Raw genomic sequence first — 25,415 nt, forward strand, 5'->3', positions numbered from 1 at the left:
ACAGCAGCGATATTGTAACAAATTCAGTAAAGACTTTAAAAATGGTCCACATCAAAAAAAAATCTTAAAAAAAAAAAAAGAAGTAACCACTTTACGAGGCTCCGTCCCTAACAGGTGGACTACCCAGTCACCGCCTTGAGGAATTTGCACTTCCTGCTCTGCAACATTAAGTACTGAGCCTAGAGGTTTGGATTACCAAAGAGGACATTTCTACCCAGGGACCTAGTAAAGCTGAAGCTATGGCTGCCACCTGGTCACGTGGGACAACTTATGTTAGTAGATCAGTAGGCACAGAAAGAAGTGGCCACGTTGGCAGAGGTAACCAACCCTCGTTGTTGTATGTAGGGCTGCCAGCCTCATGATGGGGGCAGGCAGGAGTGCGTTTGGCACTCAGGCATTCCAAGGGGCAGGGTAGCTCTTGGTTCTCCCATACCCAGTGACTGTAAACAGGCAAGCATGGCAACATGGCCCAGTAAGCACAGGCTCCCAGGGACTCGAAGAGCCAAAAGCCTAGCCATCAAGAAGAGAAATCTAGAAAGGGTAGTGGAAAAGGGAGGTGTTGGGTATCATTTGTGGTTTTGAGTCCAACTGCAACAGTGGGGGCCACATAGTTCATCCCTCTACCCATCTCTCGGAAGTTCTCCCAGATACTGGAACCAGTGAGAATACTGAAGAGTCTGTGTCTGAATGGACTGAACTTAATATGAGAAACAAGTGGATCTCAGCACTTCAAGGGGTGGACTTGGTAATTACCACTGGTGCCCGGTCCAGATCCCCATTCCACGTTGGTGCTAAAAGTGGTCCCCTCTCCAGGTGCTGTGAATGTTAGCTACTAATTGCCCAGAGAGCCCCTTTTGCCAGAGTGCTGCCCTTGCCCAGGAGATTATCTCCCTACCCAGACGACCCCTGGCCAGTAATGCTGATCCAGGGTCACACAAGTCTGGTCCCCTCAAAGCAAAACCAACTCTGTAGGACAAGGCGCATTCCAAAGCTTCCTGTAGAACCAGGCTAAGGCTAGTCTCCAGCTGAGACCACCTCTTTCCCGTGTTTTCCTTTGCACCATCCTGATTCCCCCATTCAGCTTATCCTGAGACTACTTGCACAAGAGCAATAAATCAGTTGCACAAGATCCCTGTTTCAGGTTTTGCTTCTAAAGAACCCAATCTAAGAAAACTGTATATAAGAAATACTGTCGGGACTTCCCCGGTGGTCCAGTTGTTAAGACTCCGCGCTCCCAATGCAGGAGGCACAGGGTCAACCGCTGGTCGGGGAACTAGATCCTTCATGCTGCAACTAAAGATCCCGCATGCCACAAGGAAGATCCCACAAGCCGCAACTAAGACCCGGGGCAACCAAAAATAAATAAATATCTAAAAAGCAACAACAAAAAAGAAATACTGTCTACAAGTCAACACCAAAAAAGCAAACAACCCAATTAAGAAATGGGCAGGGCTTCCCTGGTGGCGCAGTGGTTGTGAGTCCGCCTGCCAATGCAGGGGACACGGGTTCGTGCCCCGGTCCGGAAGATCCTACATGCCGCTGAGCGGCTGAGCCCGTGAGCCATGGCCGCTGAGCCTGCGCGTCCGGAGCCTGTGCGCCACAACGGGAGAGGCCACAACAGTGAGAGGCCTGCGTACAGAAAAAAAAAAAAAAAGAAACGGGCAAAGTGGAGTCCCCCAGTGGTCCAGTTGGTAAGACTCCACGCTCCCAATGCAGGGGACCAGGATTTGATCCCTGGTCAGGGAACTAGATCCCACATGCCACAACTAAGAGCCAGCGTGCTGCAACTAAAAGATCCTGCATGCCACAACTAAAGATCTCGCACGCTGCAATGAAGATCAGGCACATCCAAATAAATAAACATTAAAAAAAAAAAAAGAAAAGAAATGGGCAAAGGACTTGAATAGACATTGCTCCAAAGATATACAGATGGTCAATAAGCACATGAAAAGATGCTCAACATCACTAAGCATTAAAGTGCAAATCAAAATCACCATGAGATATCACTTAACATCCATTAGGATTGCTATTATTTTTTAAAAAGAAAAGAAAAAAATAAGTGTTGACAAGGATGTGGAGAAATTAGAACCCTTGTGCATTGCTGGTGGGAACATAAAATGGTGCAGCCACTGGGGAAAATGATATGGTGGTTCCTCAAAAAGTTAAAGAATTACCATATGACGTAGCAATTCCAATTCCTGGTATATACCCAAAAGAACTGAAAAGAGACTCTTAACACTTATTTGTACATCCACGTTCATAGCAGTGTTATTAACAATAAACAAAAGATGGAAGCAACTCAAGTGTCGTTGACGGATGGATAACAAAATGTGGTCCATCCATACAATGGAATATTATTTCTTTCCTTAAAAAGGAAATTCTGGGGCTTCCCTGGTGGCGCAGTGGTTAAGAATCCTCCTGTCAGTGCAGGGGACACGGGTTCGAGCCCTGGTCTGGGAAGATCCCACATGCCGCAGAGCAACTAAGCCCATGCACCACAACTACTGGGCCTGTGCTCTAGAGCCCGCGAGCCACAACTACTGAGCCCGCGTCTCACAACTACTGAAGTCCACATGCCTAGAGCCCGAGCTCCACAACAAGAGAAGCCACCGCAACGAGAAGCCCGCGCACCACAACAAAGAGTAGCCCCCACTCGCCCCAACTAGAGAAAGCTCTCACGCAGCAACAAAGACCCAATGCAGCCAAAACATAAATAAATAAATAAATAAATAATTTTTTTAAAAAAGAGGAAATTCTGACACATGCTACAATATGGATTAATCTTAAAGACATTATGCTAAGTGAAATAAGCCAGTCACAAAAGGACAAATGATGATTCCACTTGTATGAGGGAACTAGAATAGTCAAATTCATAAGACGGAAAGTAGAATGGCGGTTGCCTGGGCTGGAGGAGGGGGAATGGGGAGTTACTATTTAATGGATACAGAGTTTCAGTTTTACAGGATGAAAAGAGTTATGGGGATGGATGGTGGTGATGGTTCACAACAACGTGATGTACTTAATGCCACAGAACTGCATGCTTAAAATGGTTAATTTATATTATCTATATTTTATCATCATAAAAAAGTTTAAATGCTATTAAAGTACACCTTCCTTTTCCAAGAAAAAAAAAAGAAAAAAGAAATACTGTCTTATGTAGGAGTTAAAAAAAAAAACCACAAAACTAGACACGTACAATAAATATCAAGTAATGAGGAGCTCAATGAAGTTAAAAGTCACCTGAAGGGAATTCCCTGGCGGTCCAGTGGTTAGCACTCTGTAATTCCACTGCAGGGGGCACGAGTTCCATCCCTGGTCAGGGACCTAGATCCCACATGCATGGCACAAGTGAGAGTTCTTGTGCTACAACTAAGGAGCCCACATGCCGCAATTAAGACCCGGCACAACCAAATTAATTAATTAATTTAAAAAAATAGTGGGCATGGTGTTATTTGGGTGGTGTCATCCAATAAACTAAATTTGAAAAGAAAAAAAAGATATAATTAAGCAACAGTAAGTAAGAGAGCTTGGTATTGGTATAGAAACAGACAGACAAATAGAACAGAACAGAGTCCAGCCACAAACCTACACATATATGGATATATGGCAAGTGGCGTTGCAGATGGCTGGGGAAGGGACAGGTTATAAATAAATGATGCAGGGGTAGGTGGGGTAACCCTATGGGGGGGAAATGAAAGTGAATCTTTATCTCTTGCTATGTGCAAAGAACAATTATACAGTTGGAGAAGATATATATGATACATGTCGCTGACAATATTGAGGCTATATAAAGAATTCTTATAGACTAATAAGAAAACAACAGGAAAATAGGCAAAAGATTTGAATAGACACTTCACAGGAGAGAAAATCAAAATGGTTAGTAAATACATGAAAATGTGCCCAACCTCATTAGTAATTAGCTAAATGCAAATTAAAGCCATAATTAAACACCCACCAGACCGGCAAAGACGAGGAAGAGTCTGACAATACCAAGTGTTAGCAAGGATGTGGAACCAAGGGAAGCCTCTTTTACTGCAAAATTCTTGGAAAACAGTGAAAGGCCCTAGAACTCAGGAGCCAGACTCCTGCGTACATACCCTAGAGAAACTTGTACACACATGCATCACAAACACAGATAAGACTGTTCCTAGTAGCACTGTGATTGTCCCAAACTACAAACAAACTAAACGTGCATCCACGGTAAAATGGATCCATGAACTACGCTACACTCAATGAAACAGTTTTCAGCAATGAGTCTGAACAAACCACAGCTACGCACAGCAACCTGGACAAATCTCAAAGATGTAACGAGCAGAGGCCAGACGCCAAAGGTTGCATCTGTATGATTCCATTCACATAACGTGCGAAAACAGGAAAGCACTGTGATGGATGAAGCCTTCATAGCAAAACAGGAATGTGAGCCTCCCCAAAGCGAGGGCAGGGGTTACTTGTGAGAGAGGAAGGGGGTGGCGCTGAGCTGGGGAGGGCACACGGGGCCTGGTTCGCTTCATAGCCATTTGTTACGCTGTACATTTGTGTTCTGTTCACTTTTCTGGATGTGTTTCATTCCACCGGAAATGAAAGGAGAAAGGAGGTGCCTCAGCTCTGAGTAGCTCAGAGCGTGACCAGGGATGCAGCTGGAGGGCGACACAGGGGCAGCTGTCAGGCAGCCTCTGCGGTTTCTGAGGAGCAAAGGAAGTCTGAGGGAGGCAGATGGGTCAGGTCTGCTTTGCATCCGATGACTCTCCCTCCCGAGAGAGTGCTGGTGGCTTGGTGCGGGATGGCCACTAGCAACCATCTCCGGGGCACAGACAGGGGCTCCCTGCTGCCGAGTCACAGGCAGAGACAGGCTGTGGCCTGCCCCTCACTGCCTCTCTAGAGACACGCAGATTTGGCTCAAGGGCCAGCTCTGCCTGGTATTCCCTGGGTGGCCTTCCTGTCCTCTATGCCATGCCCTGCAGAGGCCAGCCCAGTGCAGCCCAGCTGGACGAGAAGCCCCTTGGGCCCAGGCCCCTGGTGCTCAGCCTGCGGTGCCAGAAGTTCCCCCTCGGACCAGCAGGGGGCGTCCGTGCAATGTGACCCAGAATTGCCGTGGGGACCGGAACAACCCTGGCTTGGTTTGTGAGGTCTCTTCTGGTTCTAAAAACATCTTTTGACAATAAAACTCTCTATGAACAGAAGGTACAGAGGCTCACTGCACTCCTTCTGGTGAACTGCAGGAAAAGTAAAACCATGTCCAGTGCTCAGCTTGGAGAAGCTTCCCCAAGCGTCCAGGGCCCTCTTCCCTGGCACAGGAACTGAACCATCTCTGGACTCACCATCGGGATGCGCAGGTCAGCGAAGCCTCTCTGAGCCTCAGTTTCCCTATCTGTAAGGTGAGGGAGCAGCACAGCGCCTCGGGTGGGGCCCCCATCAGTTTACCCACAGACTGCGGCTGGGAGGGCAGAACAGTGAGGCAGGTCAGCCTTGTCCCCCCCCCCGCCGCCGGAGCTGTGGCCCCCTCGCTGGGTGAAGGCATGCCCAGAACCCCGGGAGGCAGGCTAACCAGACACCCTGCAATGACTGTCCGAGGCCACGCGGGTGGCAGGGAGCTAGGCGGGGGCCAGGGTCTGGGCTCAGCAGTGAAGGACAGATCACACGGCTGGGTCTGGAATCCAGGCCTCTCTGAACCTGGGTTTTCTCACCTGTAAAACAGTTTGCCTGGAGGGCAGCTATTGGACCTAGGTCAAGTCTGCAGCCCAGCACCTTGAGCACAGGAAGTGCTCAGCCTGTGGTGACCACCCTCCAGCCCTACGTGAGGAACAGAACATTCATGGCAAGTCTCGGGAGAGTGGGACCCCTTCCAGACCCTCCTGCGTGCTGCAGGACCGTGCCTGGGGCCCCATCCACTACCCTCCACACACACACTCTAGCAACCGAGGCCCTGGGCCTGGGGTGTGAGCTCAGAGGAGGGCAGCTGTCCCGGCAGGCCCTGGGCTGGGCTCTGGGGTGGGCCTCTAGCAGCGACAGGTCTCATCTGTCCAGGCAGCCAGAAGGACCTATCACCTGGCTCTGGACACCAGAACCCCCCAACCTTCCAGCTCAGGGGTCTTCAAGTATGAGCTGGCTGCCAAGTGGCTGCGTGTCCGCTAAAGGCATTAGTGTCATGTGTCCTACAGCAATCAGCAGCACAGCAGACCCCAGAAAACTGCTGGAAATGCTTCTCTGATTTCACAGGAAGGGAAACTGCAAGCCACAGTGGGGACTGGTGTGCGTCACTGGGCTCAGGGCAGTGGACTGCAACTGCAGGAAGGAGGAACTGCTGGTTTCCCACAGATGCTGCGGAAGGAACACCAGGGGCTCCGGTTTCCCCAACTCCACCAGGCGGCTGAAGAAGAAACATCTGTAGAGGTGGTGCTGGACACTCGGTTCCTGGGAGGAGATGGCTGCTGTCTCCCCTGCTGCACCTCCAGGAGCCTCCCACCTGACGGGACTTCTCTCTCCTCCTCCAACGACCTCACCCCAGGACATGCCCAGGGCAGGGGAGGGGACGTCCAAAGGGCCTTCCTCTGGGACCATTAATCAATGGCTAGTGGGCACATAGGCTCTTGTGGCTTGGCTTTTACATCGCAAATTCCTCATTCCCAACACAAAGTGCAGCGAGGAGCAAATGACCCTGGGTTCCCTGCCAGCCCTGACACCCAGCTGAGTCTGTTTTTATGAGGAAAAGAATAAATTCCAGCCTGGAAGGCCACGCCAGGGAGAGCAGGCTGCTGGGATTCCGTGACAGGAAGCAAGGGGATGATCGGCGCTGGGCCTGCACCAGGCATGGACCAGACGACTTGGGCATCTGGGTACCACTGTCCCCACCCACCCCTGGCCGACACAGGGCCTACTCTTCCTGCAGCACTGTAACCATCACTTCCTCCAGGAAGTCTTCCTGGAGCCCCCAGCTGCGTTGCAAGCTCCCAGCCCCTGCACACCCCGCTGCCATGGACGGTGGGCGCTGTGCGTACCTTCTGCCCCGTTGTCTCCCGGTAACCACTGGTTAAGCCAACGAATGACCCAGTTACTGATGTGAGGGGCCTCACTGCCCTGGACCTGACTTCTGGCGGCAGAACCCGGCGTTCTGGATACAGGCTCTGGGCCCAGACTGTCCAACTTTTTGGGTCCTGTTCTGTTACCAGCTGTGGACCCAAGGGTAAGTCATTTAGCGCCCTGTGGCCTAGAAAACAAGACCACCTCCTAGAGGTCCCGTGAGCTGACCTGCTACAGTCAACGCTCGGAGGCTGGTGTGGGTACTCAGTAAGGCTGGCCGTGCCCCCTTCCCAGTGCAGCCCTGGCCACCGGGGCAAAGGTCATCTGTGCTTTATTGTGCGACACCGGCCCCTCACGGAGCCTGTGTTGTAGCGTTCCTGGGGGTCCAGCCCCTGCCCAACCCCAAATACCTCAGCCCTACCCAGCTCCCAGCCCAGTGCCAGGGGGGTGTGCTGGGGGTACCAGAATTTCTGTAAATCAAGTCCAGACTGGGCTCAGTCCTAGGCTCCTGGGAGGTGGGCAGGGTGAGACAGGAGAGCCCCACACAATTCCCTGGAGCCCAGGGCCTGGCCAAGCCCCGGGGGACCCAGCCTGCTGGGCAGGGCCTGGCCTGGCAATCTCTGTGAGGCATCCACTGGGGAGGCCCCGGGTCAGAGCACGGCGCTGGCTCCCGCGTGTTCTCCCGTGCAGGCCGGTCTCCTTCTGCGGGGCCCAGGGCTGTGGCCCTGTGGCCGTCTCTGCCCAGCAGCGGGCAGCACAGGCGTCACCTGGGCCTGGCGTAACCGTAGGGGTGCCGCAGCAGCAGGCTCTGGTGGCCAGGCAGCACGTGAGTGTGGTAATGCTCCACCAGGCTGCCCACGCTCACAAACAGGACCTCGCCCTCCAGGTAGAACTTCGCCTCCTGGGTGGGGAGTGGGGCAGAGTCAGAGGGGCCAGCCAGCCGGCCCTCCCTGTAAGACGGGGCGGTCGGCAGTAACACTCTGCCCAGGGGACGCAGGCCAGGTCTGTAAGTAAGCCTAGGGCCGAGGGCTGATCACCCCATCTCCTCTAGGGTCAGTGGAGGACACAGAGAAGCCAGGAGAGGGGGGGAGGTGGGGCCACAGAGAGAGGCGACGGCGGAGGAGGGGCGTTTGGGAGTGCTGGCCTCAGACCACCCACTACCTATGCTCTCCCAGGGAGACTCTGCCCTGACCCCAGCCGAGCCCCGGACCAGGTCTCCCCTCCCACCCAGGGCCCTCGGGTAGGCCAGCCCGCTCACCTTCTCAAAGATGCGGTAGTTCCTCACTTTGCTGGAGGTTTCGTCCCACACGACCAGAACCTGCAGGGAGAGGAGCGGGCAGAGGACGGCTCACTCCCCTCAGGAAAGACACAGACTCGGGGTGCGGGGGCAGCAGCGTCGAGGCTGGGTCCCTGGGAGAGGGTCCCCCTGCCCATGGACAGCAGGGTCAGGATGGGCGGCCCCTTGCCCCGGGACTCCTGCCCTCAGAGGCTCTGCTAAGACGTGAATGACAGTAGCAGGTGCCTGGTCCACACTAGGACCATCTCCGACACTCAAGGGGAAACAGGCTCAGTGAGGTCACACGAGTCACCCTTGGAGGGGCCCAGGCAGAGCCAGCAGACCTCCTAACGTTCCCACGGCCCCAGGCAGCCTCCCCTTCAAAGAGCAGGAAGGGGAACCCCCTACCCCGTCAGAGCCCCGGGCCCCCCAACCCTTCCTGTGCCTCACGCCCGTGCTGGGGAGTGGGCACCACTGCAGACGGTGCTGAGTTCCTGAGAACGGATGGGGAGAAGGGGCTGTAGACCTCAAGGATGAAACCCGGTTGAGAAGCCAAGAGGCTGTGCGGGGAAATGAGCTACGAACTGTAGAGTTCTGTGCTCGCCTGTCAGCCCAGGTATGTAGAGAGCGGCAGACCCCACCACGCAGCCGTCTTGGAGGCCTTTGCACAGCAGGGTGGCGGCTGAGCACCCTCCCTGGGTGCCTACCTTCCCCGCCTTGGTGGAGGAGTTCCGGATGCAGTAGAGGCCGTCCAGGGGCTCTCCCCGGGGGCTCGTGGCTTTGAACAGCCTACAAGAACACAGCCGTGTGAACAGGTGAGCCCCCCCTCGGACAGCTCTCTCAAGGACCCTCCAGCCCCCACCACCACGTGGCTTTCTGTCGTCCCAGATTCTGCAGCTCAGGTTCCGAGAGCACTGGGGACCACGAGGGCCGGCCGCACAGAGCCCAGGGCGAGGCCAGAGCAGGGGCTGAGCTGGCAGGAGTCGTTCTTTCGCCGGGTTTCTCATGGCACTCAGCTGTGTTCTCGTCCCAGTAACTGCCCAGCACCGAGGCTGGAGAGGGGGACCAAAGAGCAGGAAGACCAGAGGGCGTGCGTTCGTGTGTGTGTGTGCGTGGGTATGTGTGTGTGTAGATGTGTGTGTGTAGGTGTGTGTGTAGGGGTGTGTGTGTGTGTGTAGGGGTGTGTGTGTGTGTAGGTGTGGGGGGCGGGGCGCGGCAGAGAACCTCAGGTCTGCCAAGACAAGGCCTTGAAGGAGGGCTTCACACTGACCTTTCCGCTTCGCAAGATTCCGTGGTGTTGATGAAAACTGAGCTGGGCAGTGGCACCTGGAGGGAGGCGGGCATGGTCAGCGTCAAGGCCCGGGTGGGGCTCTCCCCGCTGGCTGCCAGCCTGTGCCGGGAGCTGGGGCTGCGCACCGTGTCCCGCGCCCCCAGCTCCCCCGCAGCCGCCCATCCCGTCGGACATCTGGGCGCCCCACCCGGCCTTGCCTTCTCGTAGTCCTCATCAGAGTCCTCCCCACCGGCGTCCGCCTGCGGCGTGTCAGCCTGCGCGGGTTTCCGGGGTCTTTCAAAGGAGAAGCTCCTGAAGCTCTGCCCGTCGGGGGGTGATCTCCTGGACGGGAAGCAAATGGAGGAAGGCCGTGTCGCTGCCAGACGTGGGACAGGCCCGCTCTGCTCCCCCCAGACGCTGCTCCCCATGCCTCCCAAGTGACCACACCAAGCCTGGGGACCCATGAGGTCTGGCGCCTGCGGCCCTGGTGGCTGTCAAAGGCTCAGGACCACAGAGCTCTGGGGAGCTCCACGCTGACCGCCCTGGGGCGGCAGCAGTCGCCTGAAGCCTGGCCGCCTGAGCCGGCGTCACCGGCAAGGGGGGTCCTGGGCCCCAGACGCTGTGGGCAAAGGGCCCAGTGCTGCCACGGACCAGCTCTGTGACCTCAGCCACGTTGCACTCCTCCCAGAGCCATGGGACGGATATGAATGGGTCGAGCCAAAGGGACACGCCCCTCACTGTAGCCACATGGTCCGAGCCTCCAGGGCTTCAGGGAGAGTTAAAGGAGGCCACCCTGGGATGGGCTGCCAGGCTGTGGGTGAGGCTGTGCTGTGGACGAAAAGCTCTGCCACACGCAGCCCCGTGGCACTCAGGTCCAGACCCAGAGCACGAACACATGAGCCAGCCTACAACTCTGTGGCCCCTCACAAAACAGAACCGTGAGTGTGCCAAGGGGTCCTCCCAGGCACTCCCGCACGGGTGGCAGTGCTAACAGAGCCCCAGGGAGAAGGGTGCCGTGGTCAAGAGTACTCAGGAGGAGCCGTACTAGCGTGCCCACTCAGGCTCCCCGCTGGGGCTCCCGGAGCCTTCCCTGCTGAGGGCCCTGCGGGCTGTGGGTGTGAGGACACACCAGTCTCCCGGCACTGCCCAGCAATAAAGCTGAAAGTGTTTCGAGCAGGCCTCGAGGTGAGTCACACACACGTTCCACATTCCACTGGGAACTGGCAGGTTCCCAGTCGGGAAGGGCACAAAGGCAGCCTCGGTGGCGTCAGACCCAGGGTGGCATCTGGAGCCCCAGACAGGGCCGGGAAGGGCACTTCTGGCTCAGGAGGGCTCAGTCCCACACCTCCCCACAGCACCCGTCCCTGGGCAGGCTGGCAGCGCCCGGAGGGCCCTCACTGCACGGCAGCGGCTCTGGGAGGCCGGGGTGCCCAGAGCCCCGCCTCGCCCACTGCTCCCCAAGGCAGCCACGGGCTCCAGGCTCACCACCCACAGGGCTGGACCTCAAGGGCCAGGCGGGACACCCCTGGGAACCCCCGCGTCAGGTGTAAGGGAGGCCGTTCAGCCTAGGCAGCCCAGGGCCATCAAGGCGCCTTCCTCCCCCCACCCAGGCCAGGGTCACCTGGCGCCCGTCACGGGCTGTGTGCCAGAGGCAGGGAGGCTGGGTCACCGGTGGGAAGACAGGCTGGGGAGGGGTCCCGGTGGCACCAGTGCGCCACAGACTCACTGGAGGTGGGGGAGGGGCGGCTTTTCTGGCCTGGGCAGGATCACGGGCCGGGCTGTGGCCTCGGGCGTGGGCAGCTTTAGTGCGGGAGGCCGGGGGGCCACGGCGGGCACGAAGAGTCCGGGCTTGGCTGCCTCCCTCGGGGGGGCCACTTCAGCCACCTTCAAGAACTTGGGCTTGTTGGCCGGCACGGGAGGGGGCTCAGGTGTGGGTGGCCCCCGAGGGGACAGGTGGAAGGACTTGAGCTTGTCACAGTTCCTGGAGGTGGTAGCGGCTGCGCTGGCAGAGCTACAGGAAGAGCTGGCGCCGTGGCCAGGGACCCAGGGCTCTGGGCCAGAGCTGGCGTCCTCGCGGAAGCAAGGTGGCTTCCGGCTGGGCACGGCGGGCAGGCCGCCTGGTGGGGGTTCACTCACCCTCCGGGAGGGGGCGGGCACCCTGGGGCCGGGCTCGAGCCACCTCGGGCCCAGCAGCTCCCTCCTGGAGTCCTCGGGGGCCGGGCCGGCATCGGGGAGGCTGCGCTTAGGGGGTGCAGGTGGCAGCAGAGGGCCTGGACCCTTGGAGGAAAAGGAGTGGGCCCGGGGCACATCAGAGAAGACGGGCTTCCTGGGCGTGGGCACCGGAGGTGGGGGGTAGGCCGGTGGGTGGATCAGGGCATCTGCAGAGCGAGGAGACCCATCTGGTGAGCGAGGGTCCCCTGCTAGAGGCCAGAGCAGCAGCACCTCTGCCGGCAAGGGCCGGCCAGGGCCAAGCAGGCGTGCAACCCCTCAGCGCCCAGCCCCCCAGCCCGGCCACGCGGCCTACAGCCCCGATGCCCAGCACTCCCGATGCAGCCTTCCTTCCGGGACGCTGGCCCACCCCAGGCCGCCCGGCCCTCCCGATCTGTCCCCCATACGGCAGCCTGTGCAAACTTCCTGAAGCCCAGGTGTCACATCAGGAGCCTTCAGCTTCCGGGGGAGCGGGTCGGGGCGAGAAGGACGAAGGGGCAAGGAAGCCTCCCAGGAGCGGGCCTCAGCTGGGGCGGCTGGAAGTCCCACTGACAGAGGTGAGGAGGAAAGGCGGGAGCAGGCTGGGGGAAGCTGGGGGTTGGGTTTGCTCCTAACAAGTTGACAGTGCCACGAGACACCTAAGGGACGTCGAGTGGACTCCAGGGGCCCAGGCCCAGTTCAGAGGAGGGGCCCCAGCTGGAAATGTCAGGAGTCAACAGCCTGTCGAGGACACTGGCTGTGGCCCAGGAGCGACAGGAGAGGAGCGGGCCAGGCCTGAGCCCCAGGGTCGTGCGTGTGCTGGGCGGGAGGGGACCTGGAGCACGAGGTGTCTGGGGCTGGCGAGGCAGGTGGGGGCAGGGAGGGGGCCCCGGGCCAAGTGCCACCCTCGGGCACTGGGGTGGGAACCCTGACGAGAGGCGTTCTGAGTGAGGAGCTGGGAATGCGCAAGCAGGTGTGCGGGGCACTGGGCCCCTGGAGGTCCAAGGTGGGGCTGAGGGTGAGGCCTCCGTGGGCTCTCTCCAGCCAGGGGTGGGGCAGACGGAGGCAGGGCTTCACCAGGGCTGTGGTCACAGGCCCGAGAGATGAGAGCCCGAAGTGGGCGAGCGAGGACGCAAAGACCAGAGAACGGACGAGGGTCTGATGTGGGCTCGGTGCTGGCCTGCAGGTCCTGGTGGGCTGAAGGCCCGTGGGAGCTGGGGCCCCAGAAGGAGGGAAGAGGGCTGGCACCGGGTGCACTCGAGGGAGGCACAGCTAAGAGGAGGCCACGAGGAGTTGAGGGGGGCAGAAGACAAGGTGGCTAGAGAGAAGGCCAAGGAACAGGGAGTCCCCGACCATGATGAAATCAACAAGAACAAGAGGAGCTGGGGGAGGAGAGCTGGGGGCGGAAGGAACAGTAAGTGATGCGACAGACGCAGGACAGAGGCGTGGCCCTCCCCCACCCGTCCCTGCGCTTCCCTGGGATGCCTGGTACAAGCCTGTCCCCTTGCCTGGCCGAGTGCTCTGGGGGGTGGGGGCAGGGTGAGGCAGTTGAGTGACCATCTGGCCACAGGTGCTCACAGCGAGCTATCCTCCTTCCCTGTTCTCAGCCCCCAGGGCCAGCCCTGGCTCAGCGTCCCATGTGTGGGGCTCCCCCTCACCTACCTCTGCACCGCCCCTCCCCCATCCCAGGCAAACTGGAGGAGATCAGAGGAGCAGGTGAGCAGAGCCAGCCTCTTCTGCTCCGTTCCTCCCAATATTTGGGTTGAAGGAGGAAAACTGAGGCCCGAGGTGGAGACGGTCAGGCCTCAGGCCACCCGGAGCCATACCCAGGCCGACAGCCCCAGCCCAGGGTGGGGGAGCCTCTGCTCCAGGCCCCAGCCCCTGTTCTCTACTCCCAGCGCTCCCCAGGCCCACCGGGTGCCCCACCCACCCTCGGGCTTCCCGGACTCGGGGCAGTCGGGTTCCATGTAAGAGTCGTCCTCATCGTCGTGCTCGTAGTCTGTGGGGCAGATGGAGGGGTCGGACTCAGGGCCACCCAGGCCAGCTGCACCCAGGCCGGGGTGGCCGGGCGGGGCTCTCAGGACCTCGCTCCCTCAGGGGGGCCCAGGGCCAGGATGAGGTGGGCAGGATGGGAACCCAAGACCCAGGCTGCCTGGGGAAGCCGAAGGGACGGAGCAGGGAGGCCAGCCAGCTACGTCTCCCTCCGGGGCAGCAGCCAGGCGTGGAGAGACGGCGGGCAGAGGATGCGGACGCGCCTCACCTTCGTTGTCAGTGGGGTACGGAGAGAGGCTGATGTCCACGGGCCGCTCGATGGCACCGTAGAAGCTGTCTGTGTCCGAGCTGGAGTCGCTGAGCGCAGGGCGGGCAGGGCAGTGAGTACCGGGCAGGGGGTCCCCTGCACTCACAGTCTCGGACACGCAGACAGACACACACACATACAGACAAGGACGCAGCCACACACACGTGCACACTCAGACACGCGGATGCAGACACACACACACAGACAAACACGAGAACACACACAGAGACGTGCGGACACAGAAAGATCTAGACACACGTCTACACACGAAACAAGGGCAGACAAGGGGACTGGAAGCTGTGGTGTCTCCCTCCTCAGCCCCACCGTGGTTCTCGCCACAAGTACACCCCGACCGCCCAGACGGTGCCAGGCCTCAAGGCTGGGCCCACATCCCTACCTGCTCCTGCCCTGGGGGCTCAGGCAGGGGCCTGTGGGACCGCCTAGGTGTGCCCAGCCCTACCTGGGCCTCCCTATTCTCATGTCTGAAAGGCCCAGATGGATGCAGCTCCTGCCCAGAGAGCCCCCGCTGCTTGTTGAGCCACCTTCGCCGTGCGGTCATCAACGCCCAGACAGGCTGGGCCACTGCCCCGGGCACTCAGTCTGCTCTCACTCCCTAGTGAGGGGCGCTGGGAACCCGAAGGCCTGAGCTGCTAGAAACGCCGGGCTTCCTGGGTGCGCAAGTAAAAGCACGTGTAATCCCCAAACAGGAACTACCAACGGGGTGCACACACACAGGTGCACACCCTGCACACACGTGGCCCAGCTGGCACCTTCAGAAAAGCCTTCAAGGAGGGGATTCTGGGCCAAGCCCTCAGGGGTCAGGAGGCAGGCACACGTGTCAAGTCCAGGGCCCTAGTGACACCCGCCCACCATCACACCCCCAGGCCCACCTGGCATCCAGAGGCAGCTCCTTCTTCTCATGGAAGTGGCCAATCTCCCTGCGCAGCAAGGCCATCCAGCTCTGCGGGTCAGTCAGGCCCTCAGCGGGCATGATGGGGCCCAGGGGAGGAACCCACCCCCATCCCTCCTCCCCTGCCCGCACTGGCTGGTCTGTGTCGACCACCAAGGTTGGGGAAGACGACCCTGGCTGGCCCTTCTGGGGCCGCGGCCCCCCTTCAGCCCACCCAGGGTTCCTCCTGAGACAGCGTGCTCTGAGTGTGAGGGGGCTGGCGCCAGGCCCTGGGCGTGAGGACTGGAGACCGGGGGGCGGCACCCACCCAGCTGCCCATGCCCCAGCCACGGCCCCTCCGGGCCTGGACGGGGGCCCTGACAGTTCCCTGTCCCCACAAGGCAGGTCCAACCCGGCCCCCCATCACCTTGCGCTCGTCCTCAGAGGAGGCAGAGAAGAACCACGTGCGGTGCTTCTTGCTGATGTGGACGATCTTGAAGGGGAAGACATTGCTGGATGTCGTCTCCTCAGCTGCCCGCATCACCCTGAGGGCAGTGCCAGTGGTCACCATGCGGCCCATGCCCACAGGGACGGCCCAAGCACAGCCCCTCCCCTGGACAGGTCTTGGCACCCAGCACCACGCCCCGAGGGACATGGGAAGATCTGGACGGTTGGCCCATCGATGCTGCTGGCTGAAGGCCTGGATGCATCAGGCAGAAGGAAGCGTGTGGGCAAGGGTGGGCAGTGAGCGGAGGGCACAGGGGTCCAGGAAGGCTTCCAGGGAGCAGCACGTGCAGGGCTCTGAGACGAGGACATGCCACCCTCGCTGCCCACCAATGCTACTTTACTTGGATGCCTCGGGCCCCGCCTGGTCCCTGGCCTACCTCCTGGGGACCCTCATGGGGCTCGTGTCACCCTCAGCCCTGCCCCTGCTGCCAGGTGGCTGGCCTGAGAACATTTCAGGGAAGTGAATCACTGCGGCCGCTCCTGCAGCCCGGACATGGAGTTTGCGTAGAGATCACAAACTCTACCATGGGGGGCGCTGTCAGGCTGGGCGCCTGGGGCAGGTGTGTCCCTCCGGCCCATCAGACGGCCTGGACCATCCCCTGCTGCAAGGCTGCACTCCCATCAGGCCAGGGGTGGTTGTGTTTGGGGAAAGGAAATGTCCCTCCGCAGGGGACCCCAGAGTCTGACCCACCAGTGCCCGCTGGCAGCCACAGGGCCCTGGAGCCTCCCCCGGCCTCCACCTGGCGGATGGGCACTGGGCTGGATGCTTGGGGCAAGTTTCCCTACAGAGCTTGCGGCCAGCATGTGAGTGCAGGCCTAGAGTCACCCCCCCCAACCAAGGGCGCCAGTCCTGCCACTGACACCACGGGACCCTCAGGTTCTCAGAGGCAGGAAGGGCTGGGCCCTCCTGGGGTGGGCAGGGGCACAGACTAATGCCATTGGGTGCAGGGCCTGGGTGGTGTGACACCAAGACCTAGAGTCAGGAATCACACTTGACCCCCACGTGTAGGCGAGGCCGTGGGTGGGCCCACACGTGCCAACATGCCCCATCCCCCGGGGAGGGGGGGAGGGGGAGGCCCAGTGCCCATGAGTCAGAGAGCTCCTTGAGGGCAGGCTCCTGGCCAAATGATAGACTGGCAGCCCGCAGCAGGGAACTGGCCCCAGCCTGGGAGGCCCCGGGAGCCAGGGGGCCTGGGGCAGGGCCTGGGCTCTTGGCCAAAAGGAGGCAGAGATGGTTGAGGGGGAAAAGGTGGGGAGGAAGGAGGGACGCAGAAGTCACTGGGCTGCGACCGAACGGGGACCCTGTAGAGCAGGCTGTTGCAACCCTTGAGGCTGATAAAGCTGCAGGAAGCCCCAGCCTCGGGTGTGAACCATCTCAGGAAAGCCTGGACTCGCCTTGGGTGGCAACCGGGGGCGAACCCACTGGCCGTGGGGCTGGGGGTCAGTGGGGCACTTACCGGTTGTAGCCACTCAGCGAGAAGGCGCCCTGCGGGGAGGCGGACGTGCTGCTCTTGAAGTAGTAGATGCAGCGCTTGTGGATGATGACGAAGCGCAGGGGCCCTGCGGAGCGGGGCGAGGGCAGGGGCTGAGCCTCTGGGCAGGCCCCACTCCAGGGACCACGCCTGGAGGCCCTGGGCAACTCCAGGCCAGGCCTCCTGCCCCCTCCCCAGGAGTCTACCATGGGGCCAAATGCTGACAGATGGATGGGCATGCTGGTCCCTCCAGGGCAGGGGAGATTCACGGGGTTGTGTGGCGCTACCGCAGGCCCTAGGGACAAGGGACTAAAGTGGCTCAAGGAAGGGCAGAGCCAGGGCCAGAGGCCTAGGGAGGCCACAGAGCCGCCTTGCTGGGTGGAGCGAGGCTCGGGGCAAAGATGCCCAGAGATCTTGCCAACAGGAGCCACTGGTGTGGAGCCAGTTATGGTGAGAACCCCTGGGGCTACTGCCCCATCCCTGAGCAGCCCCTCCCAGGCCTGGAGGCTCATTTACAGCCCCTCCTTGGAGGCTCCCTGTTCAAAGAGGAGGGCAGACCAATCGGAGCCCACAGAGAAACCAAACCAGTCAGCCTGGGGCACCTCAACCAGGCAGCACAGGGCCAGGGAGTCCCTGGCAAAGGGCACAGCTTGAGCAAAGGCACGGGACGCTCGTGGCTGGTCAGAGGGGTGGGCAAGGCCCTGATGCTCTTGGGCTTCAGCATCTCCCAGGCCTGGGGGCTCTCTCCCTCTCCCAGCCTGCTGTCCTAGGCACCAGAGCCCCGGTCTCATGAAGCTCTGGAGGTCCAGCACCCAGATGGCTGTTGGCCTGGTACGTGGGTTCACTGCGGACAGAGTGACTGCCTGACTCACTGAACACCCACCTGATAAGGCGAGGGAACCACCCAGGGGCCAGACCTACCAGGCCAACGAGGGCTCCCGCCCCTGGCCACAGGCTGAAGCTCCCTTGTCCAGCTGGTCAGCACTGTGCACCAAATGCCCTCCTATCTCCACCCGCTGCACCACCCCAGACCCTTCCACAGTCCTGGGGGCTGGGGAGGCCAACCTCAGGGCCCCGAGGGGGTGCCGGCAGGGAGAGAAGGGAAACTCTGGAGGGCCCACCAGGTAAGAAAGGAAGAAGAGGCTCAGAAAGGAAGGGTGCTTGGCCAAGGAGGTCCAGTGGGGCTCAGCCCTGTCCCCACGTCCTCCCATTGTGCTCCCCACCACTCAGGGGACTCACACTTGAGCAGCTGCAGCTGGGTGCCGCCCTTCTTGTGCAGGTAGCCAGCCTTGGCCACACCTCCAGGCATGGTCAGCAAGTTCTGAGCACCAATAGCCTTCATGGGGACGGGCCAGTGCATCTCCTCGGCCGCCATGAAGCTACAATAAAACGGGAAGGGGACATGTCTCAGCCAGGGCTGGGGGCCGCACCCTCGCCAAACAATCGTTTGGTGGGTTGGCTGGGATCCACAGTGTCCCAGTCAGTCTGGGGCATCATTTGGGCAGGGGCCACCCCGTGCACGGTCTCCAGGGGCAGGCTGCCTGCCTCAGGGTTAACCCAGGCCCGCAGGGCCCTACATTCCAGGCCCAGCTGTAAGGCCCCGCTGCTCAACAGCCTCTTACTCATGTTCCAGCTGCTTTCCCAGAAACCTGGCAGGTTCTTTCAGTTTCACACTTCCGGCCTCTGCCTGGAATGACTGCCCCCCCCTCACACAGAGAACTCCTACTCGCCCTTCAAGACCCAGATTCAGACTCCCCTCTTCTGTGACGCACCTCAATGCCCAGTCACATTCGGGGCCTCCCGCACCGCACCCCTGGTCCCTCTGAACAGCACCCACCCACCCCGCACTGTTTTATCCAGTGCCTGCCCCCACCCCACCTGGGGCATGGTCCGTCCGGAGGCCCCAGTGGAGTTGGAGGAGCAGTTCGGGTCAGACCCAGAGGCCCAGCCTTGCTGGAACTCCTGACACACACACACACACACACACACACACACACACACACACACACACTCCGCTTTCAGCAAACCGGCAGGCTCCAACAGATGTTTACCTCCCGCCTCCCCGCACGCCTGCTCCTCGGCCCCTGCCCAGGTCGCTCGGGCTGCCCGCTCCAGCTCCACCTAAGCACAAAGCCACCCCTCTGGCCTGCGCCCCAACCAACAGTGGAGCCTCCGACAAAGCGCGCCACCCCCGCGCCTGCCCGGCGGCCCGCACCGGACAGAACCCCGCGGGCGTAGGGAGGAGGGGGCCCCGCGCCAGCCCGTCCCGGGAGGTGCGGGCAGACGGACAGGCCCCCGCCCCGTCCGAAGCCCCCAGACCCGCCGGAGCCGGCCCCCGCCCGCCTTTGTTCCCGCCGGAAGCGCCGGCTCGGTCCTCACAGCGTCCACGCGATGGGCACGGCCGGCTTCGGTGGGTCGGCCCGCGCCCGTCTCCCCTGCGCGCACCGACAGGGCATCGGGCCGCGCGCCCGGGCCGCCGCCTCGCCCGCGGCGCCCTCCTCCCGCCGGCCCCTGGCCCGCGGCCGCAGCCCCTCGCCCGCCATGCCGCCGCGCCCCCCGCCCCTGCCCCGCCCCCTGCCCGGCCTCCGGCTCCGCCCCTCGCAGGTGAGGCACCGCCCCGCCCGTCAGCCCGCGGGGCCTCAGTTTCCCCGCCGGCCGCTGCGAGGGTGGGGCTGCGGGGGCGCGGGAACGCGGGGGCGCGGGGCGGACGCCTGAGGGGCCGCCCGGAGTCGGGAAGCCACGGAGGTGAACGGGCAGCAGCCGGCTTCACGACCCCGCGCGGCTGGAGGGCCCCCGACCGCCCCTACACCCGGGCCCCAGCCCCTCCGGCTCCTGGCGGCCGATACCTTGGGAAAGTGCCTCCTCCTCCTCCTCCTCCCGGAGCCCCGGCCCGCAGCTCTGTCAAGGGTGGTGCGGGCCGCCCCGCCTCCCGGGGCTGAGCTGGAGTTGAAGTGGGGCTGGCTGGCGAGTTTCCCCTCCCCCCGGCCCCCCGGGGCGCGAGCACTTAGGCTCCCGGGCGGGGCTGCCGGTTCTCCCTCGTTCCTCCCCAGTGGCCCACTCTGGGCGGGCTGCGTCGCCTCTCTGACCCGGGATTCCTTGCAGGGGTCAGGGCTCCGGTCCTTGGCAGCTCCACCTGCCTGGAAGGATGTGGGCACCTCTCCCAGGAGCCCCCTAGGCTGGCTACAGGCTGGCCTCCCAAGCATGCTGCCTTCTCTACCTCCACTTGCATACAGGCTGCCACCGAGATGGGCCACCTGCAGCAGAGGGTGGGTCTAACAGCTTCCGCCCTGCTCCCACCCAGCGGGAGGTCCCTGGTTTCCAGGCCTCTGCCTCAGGCCAGGGCTCTGGCCCCTTCCCGCTGCAACCAGCCCCTGCCTCTCACGCCTCTACAGCAGCCTCCCTACACTGAGGCTCCAGCCAGCCTCTGTGCCTGTTCCCAGTGCCCTTGCCAGCCCCACGCCCCCAGCATTCCCAGCCCTCTAGGCTGCCTCCTGCCTGTGCCCCCCTCCACCACCTCCGGGCAGCCCCACCCCACCTCCTCTCCTCAAGTCCCTCCCTGGCCTCCAGTCTCTTTCCTCCATCACCCTCCCCTCAGCACAGGCTCCAGCACACACGCCATGCCCGTCACTGCTCTGTTCTAAAGCTCCAGGACCTGCTCATGTCCAGCTGGCCCTTCTGGATCCAGCCCCTGTGGACCTTTCTCACAGGCTGTCCTCCAGCCCTCCACCTCCTGTGTGTGTGCCTGCACCAGCCCGGCCCGTGGCTCCTGTTACTCAAATCCACTGCGCTCCCCCCTTCAGGCCTCTATCCACACTGTTCCCACTGCCTGCTGTTACAACTGAACTAACTCACCCTCAAGAGGTGGTTCACATGAACACCAGTCCTTCACAAACTCTTCCCAAAACCGAAGAGCAAGGCACTCATTCTAAGAGGTCGGCGTGGGCTTCCCTGGTGGCGCAGTGGTTGAGAGTCTGCCTGCTGATGCAGGGGACACGGGTTTGTGCCCCGGTCCAGGAAGATCCCACATGCCGCGGAGCGGCTGGGCCTGTGAGCCGTGGCCGCTGAGCCTGCGCGTCCGGAGCCTGTGCTCCACAACGGGAGAGGCCACAGCGGTGAGGGGCCCGCGTACCGCAAAAAAAAAAAAAAAAAAAAAAAGCTATGCAGGTTGGGAAGGAAAAAGTAAAACTATTCAAAGATGAGATGATTAGAAAATCCAAGGGATCCACTAAAGAAAGAATGATTAGAACTGATAAATAAGCTCAGCAAGGTGGCAGGATACCAGATGGATACACCAAAATCAGTCCTATTTCTCTACACTAGCAACGAACAATCCAAAAATGGAAGAGGGTTAACTCAAGTGCCCCCTCTTTCAGGTGGTCCCACCAGCTCAGGCCCAGCACACAGGGGGCACCCAGGCAGTCCCAAAGGAGGTGTAGAATGCTGACCCTGCTGGGTGCTGGGGACTGCACGTTGCCTGGAAGGCGCAGGAAGCTGAAACAGAGCCCCACCCTGCTCCATCGCCTCCTCCCCCATCTGTAAGGAGACCTGGCATCTGTGTGGGGCAGGGGGTGCCAGAGGCAGAGCTGAGGATGATGGGGCCCACCCCTCGTCCTGGCTCCACACCTGAGCGAGCATGGGGAAGGAGCCGGGGTGGCGTGCGGTCCCACCCTGGTCAGCTTGGTGGCCAGGCAGGTGCAGGCCTGTGAGGGGCTCAGTCTCACCTGGCCTCCGTCCCTCTGCGGGCAGGAGGAGGGCTCTTGGGTGTCCACGGGCTGACCTTGGGTGGGGAGGGTGGGTTGTAGCAGGCCTGGTCGTGTTCCACCTTCGCCTCCCCTGGGAATGTCCCTGCTTCAGGAACAGACATCCACCGCCCTTCTCCAGAAGATGGACCATCGAAGGGGAAGCTCATCCTGATGGCCGCCCGGCCCTGCCCTGCACCACTGGCTGAGCTGTGTTGGGACCTGCCCAGGAGCACAGTGCTAGGCACGCTCCCCAGTCTCTGCTCCGTGCCCACCCCCACCTTCTCTCTCAGCTGCGATTGGTCTGTGTGACGCAAGGCCCAAGGCTGTAGGGGTGAGGGCAGAACAGGCCGGACAAAGCTGCTCTTTCCCACAGAGACAGCCCCGTTGGGCTCCAGGAAGCGCAGGCTCTGTGGCTTCCACCTGCCTTGGGCCTGCGAGCCTCCGGGGCGTGTGGTCACATCCCCTGCACAGGCCCACACATGAGCCGTGGCTCCGCACACTCGGTCATTGTCACACACGGTGCACCCAGAAGACAGGATGTGTGCATGAGCCGCACGGCCCGAAGGCAGAAGGTTGTGTGTGTGCACGTCAGTGTGTGTGCACACGCGTGTGTACCGGTGTGAGCCTGTGCACCAGGTTGCCTGGAAGGTGCATGAGGAAGGCGCTGGAGGGCGGGGTTCCCTCGGCTCTCCTCTCCTGCACCCACAGGTGCGGTCTTGGCTGTGGTGAGGGAGCTGGCACCTCGTGGACCACAGGGTCGGGGTTCCGTCAGTGGTGACCAGGCCGCCCATGTGTGGGAGCTGCAGGGTGAGGAGGGTCTGGGGGGTCCCAGCCCCGAGGGAGAAGAGACCAGGTCCCCCAGTGCACTCACTCACACCTATGCACACACTCATTCATCACAGGCCTGCATGCACGCTTATACACTCACGCCCGAAGACACACTCTCACATACCCACCTGCATATAATCATACGTGCACACGTACACACATGTACTCACTCACACAGGCTCACACGCATACGTATGCACACTCATCGCACATGTACACGCTCACATTCATTCTTATACGTGCACTCATTTTCACACATGCCTGCTTGCACTCAAATGTACTTATACACACACACTGACTCACGTGTATATTCACACACACACGCACACACACACACACACACACACACACACACAGCCTCCAGGGGCTAGCAGGACCTTTCATGGGTGGCCCCAGTGCCCTGGGCAGGCAGCTTGGGCACAGGTCAGAGTAATCATCACTACCCCGCAGCCCTGCACTGGTCCAGAGCCAAGTGTGACCCGACAGCTCATTAAACCCCACAGGCATTGCTTTACCTCCATCTCACAGACTAGGACACTAATGAACAAGCTCAGCAAGTCGTCAACTCGCATGGAGCACACCAGGCACTCACCGTGCGGACCAGACTCTGTGCTTCTCGAGGACCACCCCACGTCACCATCCTAACACCCCCTGACGTGTGAACCTGTGTCACCCCCACGACACTGATGAACACACCGAGGCTCGGAGAAGCTGAGTAACTCAGAAGTCACACAGCCAGTGAATAGTGGAGCGCTCAGCCTGTCCCGCCCCGCACAGAGCGGGCGCTAGGTGGCGCTGGAGGGGCGGGGCCGCAGCGCCTCTTGGTTCCGTCTCTCCTTTCAGTTTCTCCTCCCCCTTCCTCTTCCCAGAATCTTTCTCCATAAAAGAATGAAAACCAAAAATCTCCAGTGAAGGCCAGTGACGAGCCATGCCAGAGGGAGGGAGGGAGGCACGACCTGGGCTGGGGTCCCTGAGACCCTGAGGCTCTTCGGCTCCCTGCCAGGCCCCCCAGCACTGCGCTCCCAGGGCAGGCAGGCAGTGGGAGCTCACACAGCTCTCCGTGTCCCCGCAGTGCAGGCACGGTCACACTGACACATCATCACACTCACACACGCACACACACAATGTGTGCACCCAGGACCCAAACGCCAAGGCCACCCAGGCAGGGCAGCACATGACCAGGGGGCGGGGTTGTCCTCTCTGGGCTCCCACTTGCCCCGTCCAGCTGAGGGCTCTCCTCTCCGCGGCCCAGGGCCAGCGTCCTGTGCGTCCCACCGCGGGCCCCGTTGAGGGGGGGTTCTGACTCCTCACGGGGACTCCCTGAGTGGCTCTACAGGTGCTGGGCCGGCGCCACCTCCCGAGCCCCCAACACCAGGACCGCCCTGCTGACCTGGTGGCACTGACCCAGCACATGACTGTCTTCCTGCCTGGCGACGGCTTGGGGGCAGGTGTCCTGGGGCCCAGGAAGGCCATGTGGCTCAGGGGCCACGGGGCGGGGCTTCAGCTGGCCTCCCCTAGGCTGGCGCGGTGCGGTGCCCCCGCGCAGCCCAGAGTGCTGGGCCGGCTCCGCCCGCGGAGCCTCCTGCTGACAGCCGCCTGCTGCATCTGGGGCCCGTGGCCTCCAGGGCTTCCTCCCCGCCCAGGGCTTCCTGTTGCCGGGCCCCTGGGCAGCCCCGGGTAGCCAGAACTTCCTGCCTTCCACCCTCTGAGGTCCTCAGGCCCAGCGCTGTGCCCAGTCAGTGCCGTGTGGCCTGCTAGCTTTGGGCCACGCCCACTGTGGCCAGAGACCGCAGCTCACCAGGCCCCGGGATGAGGCCAGCTATGCCCCCGGGAGGCAGCTCCCCGCCGGTCCCCCCCAGGGCCACCTCTGTATGTTTGACTTCTTCCCAGCAAATCGCTGAAGCCCCAAAGCCCAGGGCGCCAGGCCTGGCCTCTCTGACCCCAGAGACAGCCACACAAGAAGTCGGTGCTTATGCCCCGCACGGGGAGCTCACTACTACCTGGGCGTGCTCCCACCACCACCACGGGCGCCACTGCCCAGCTCTACCTTCCGAGGCTACACAGCGCAGCTGTGCCTCTGGCACCAGAGCCTTCTGCGTTTCAAGGTGGCCACCTCTCTGCCCTTTGACACCAAGGGACCAAGGGATGGGTTCCGAGCCTGGGCCCAGGCGTCGGCCCGTCACCTTCCCTCCTCCCCCAAGCCTTCTGCCCCACCCCATCCCCCCACGCCAGGCACAGCCTCTGTGACAGAGCTGCTGTGACAGAGCCGTGATCGCCGCTCTCTGCTGCCTCATGAACACCTGGCTGGCTAGAGAGCACTCACAGCCCCAGCGGCAAAGCACAGCCCTGGTCCCTGACCGGGTCCCTCCCAAGCCTGCTCTGCCCCACCAAGCCGGGCTTCCTCCCCCGCCCGGGTCCACAGCCAGGAAGCTGGGAGCAGGGATTCAAACCCAGGCTGCTTGGTGCTGAGCCCCCAGGCCCCCTGCCTCTCCTCCCCTGAGCTTGGGTCTCAAGGTCACACCTCGCCCAGGGAGGACAAGACCAGCTGGAGGAAGGAGTGCTTTGGGGCCACGCCACGGCAGGATTTGAGGGTGACAGAGGCCGCAGACTACGGGGTCCTCGGGCGTTGCAAAGGCCTCGTCCTGCCCGCCAGGTTTACCAGGGCATAGCCCCACAGCCAGCTGTGCCGGTGCCTAGTCAGCCCGCATCCCTGTGTGTCGGGGCCTGAGGGAGGCCGGCCCTGGGCTGGGGGGCCTCCATCTCCCAATGTGTGCACAGCCCCAGACCCCTGCCAAGGTCCCTGCATCACCTGGGGGCCAGTCTGGGGTGTGAGACTACCTGCTATCTCCTGGAGGATGGAGCTTTTGTGTACGAGCTGTCCTCAGGGCGGGACCCTGGCCTCCGCAGCCTGTGTCAGCCTCAGTGCCC

General features: G+C 61.4%; 1 protein-coding gene across 2 annotated transcripts; it reads right to left on the reverse strand.

Annotated features, from left to right (window-relative positions):
* Positions 1-7,780: 7,780 nt before the first annotated feature.
* Positions 7,781-24,093, reverse strand: SH3BP2 (SH3 domain binding protein 2). 2 transcript variants are annotated; one of them, XM_065877637.1, is made up of 13 exons: positions 23,878-24,093; positions 18,157-18,296; positions 16,903-17,005; positions 15,366-15,483; positions 14,940-15,010; positions 14,011-14,099; positions 13,681-13,749; positions 11,290-11,941; positions 9,782-9,905; positions 9,564-9,619; positions 9,001-9,082; positions 8,276-8,335; positions 7,781-7,918 (listed from the first exon to the last, which is right to left on the reverse strand). In XM_065877637.1, the coding sequence occupies exons 1-13, from the start codon at positions 23,958-23,960 to the stop codon at positions 7,781-7,783; spliced, it is 1,785 nt and encodes a 594-aa protein (XP_065733709.1). In that variant the 5' UTR covers positions 23,961-24,093. The 2 variants fall into 2 exon arrangements, with proteins under 2 accessions (XP_065733709.1, XP_065733707.1); XM_065877635.1 differs by lacking the exon at positions 23,878-24,093 and adding an exon at positions 19,297-19,460.
* Positions 24,094-25,415: the final 1,322 nt, after the last annotated feature.

The sequence above is a fragment of the Phocoena phocoena genome, chromosome 5, assembly GCF_963924675.1.
Source record: "Phocoena phocoena chromosome 5, mPhoPho1.1, whole genome shotgun sequence".
NCBI classification, from domain to species: Eukaryota; Metazoa; Chordata; class Mammalia; order Artiodactyla; family Phocoenidae; genus Phocoena; species Phocoena phocoena.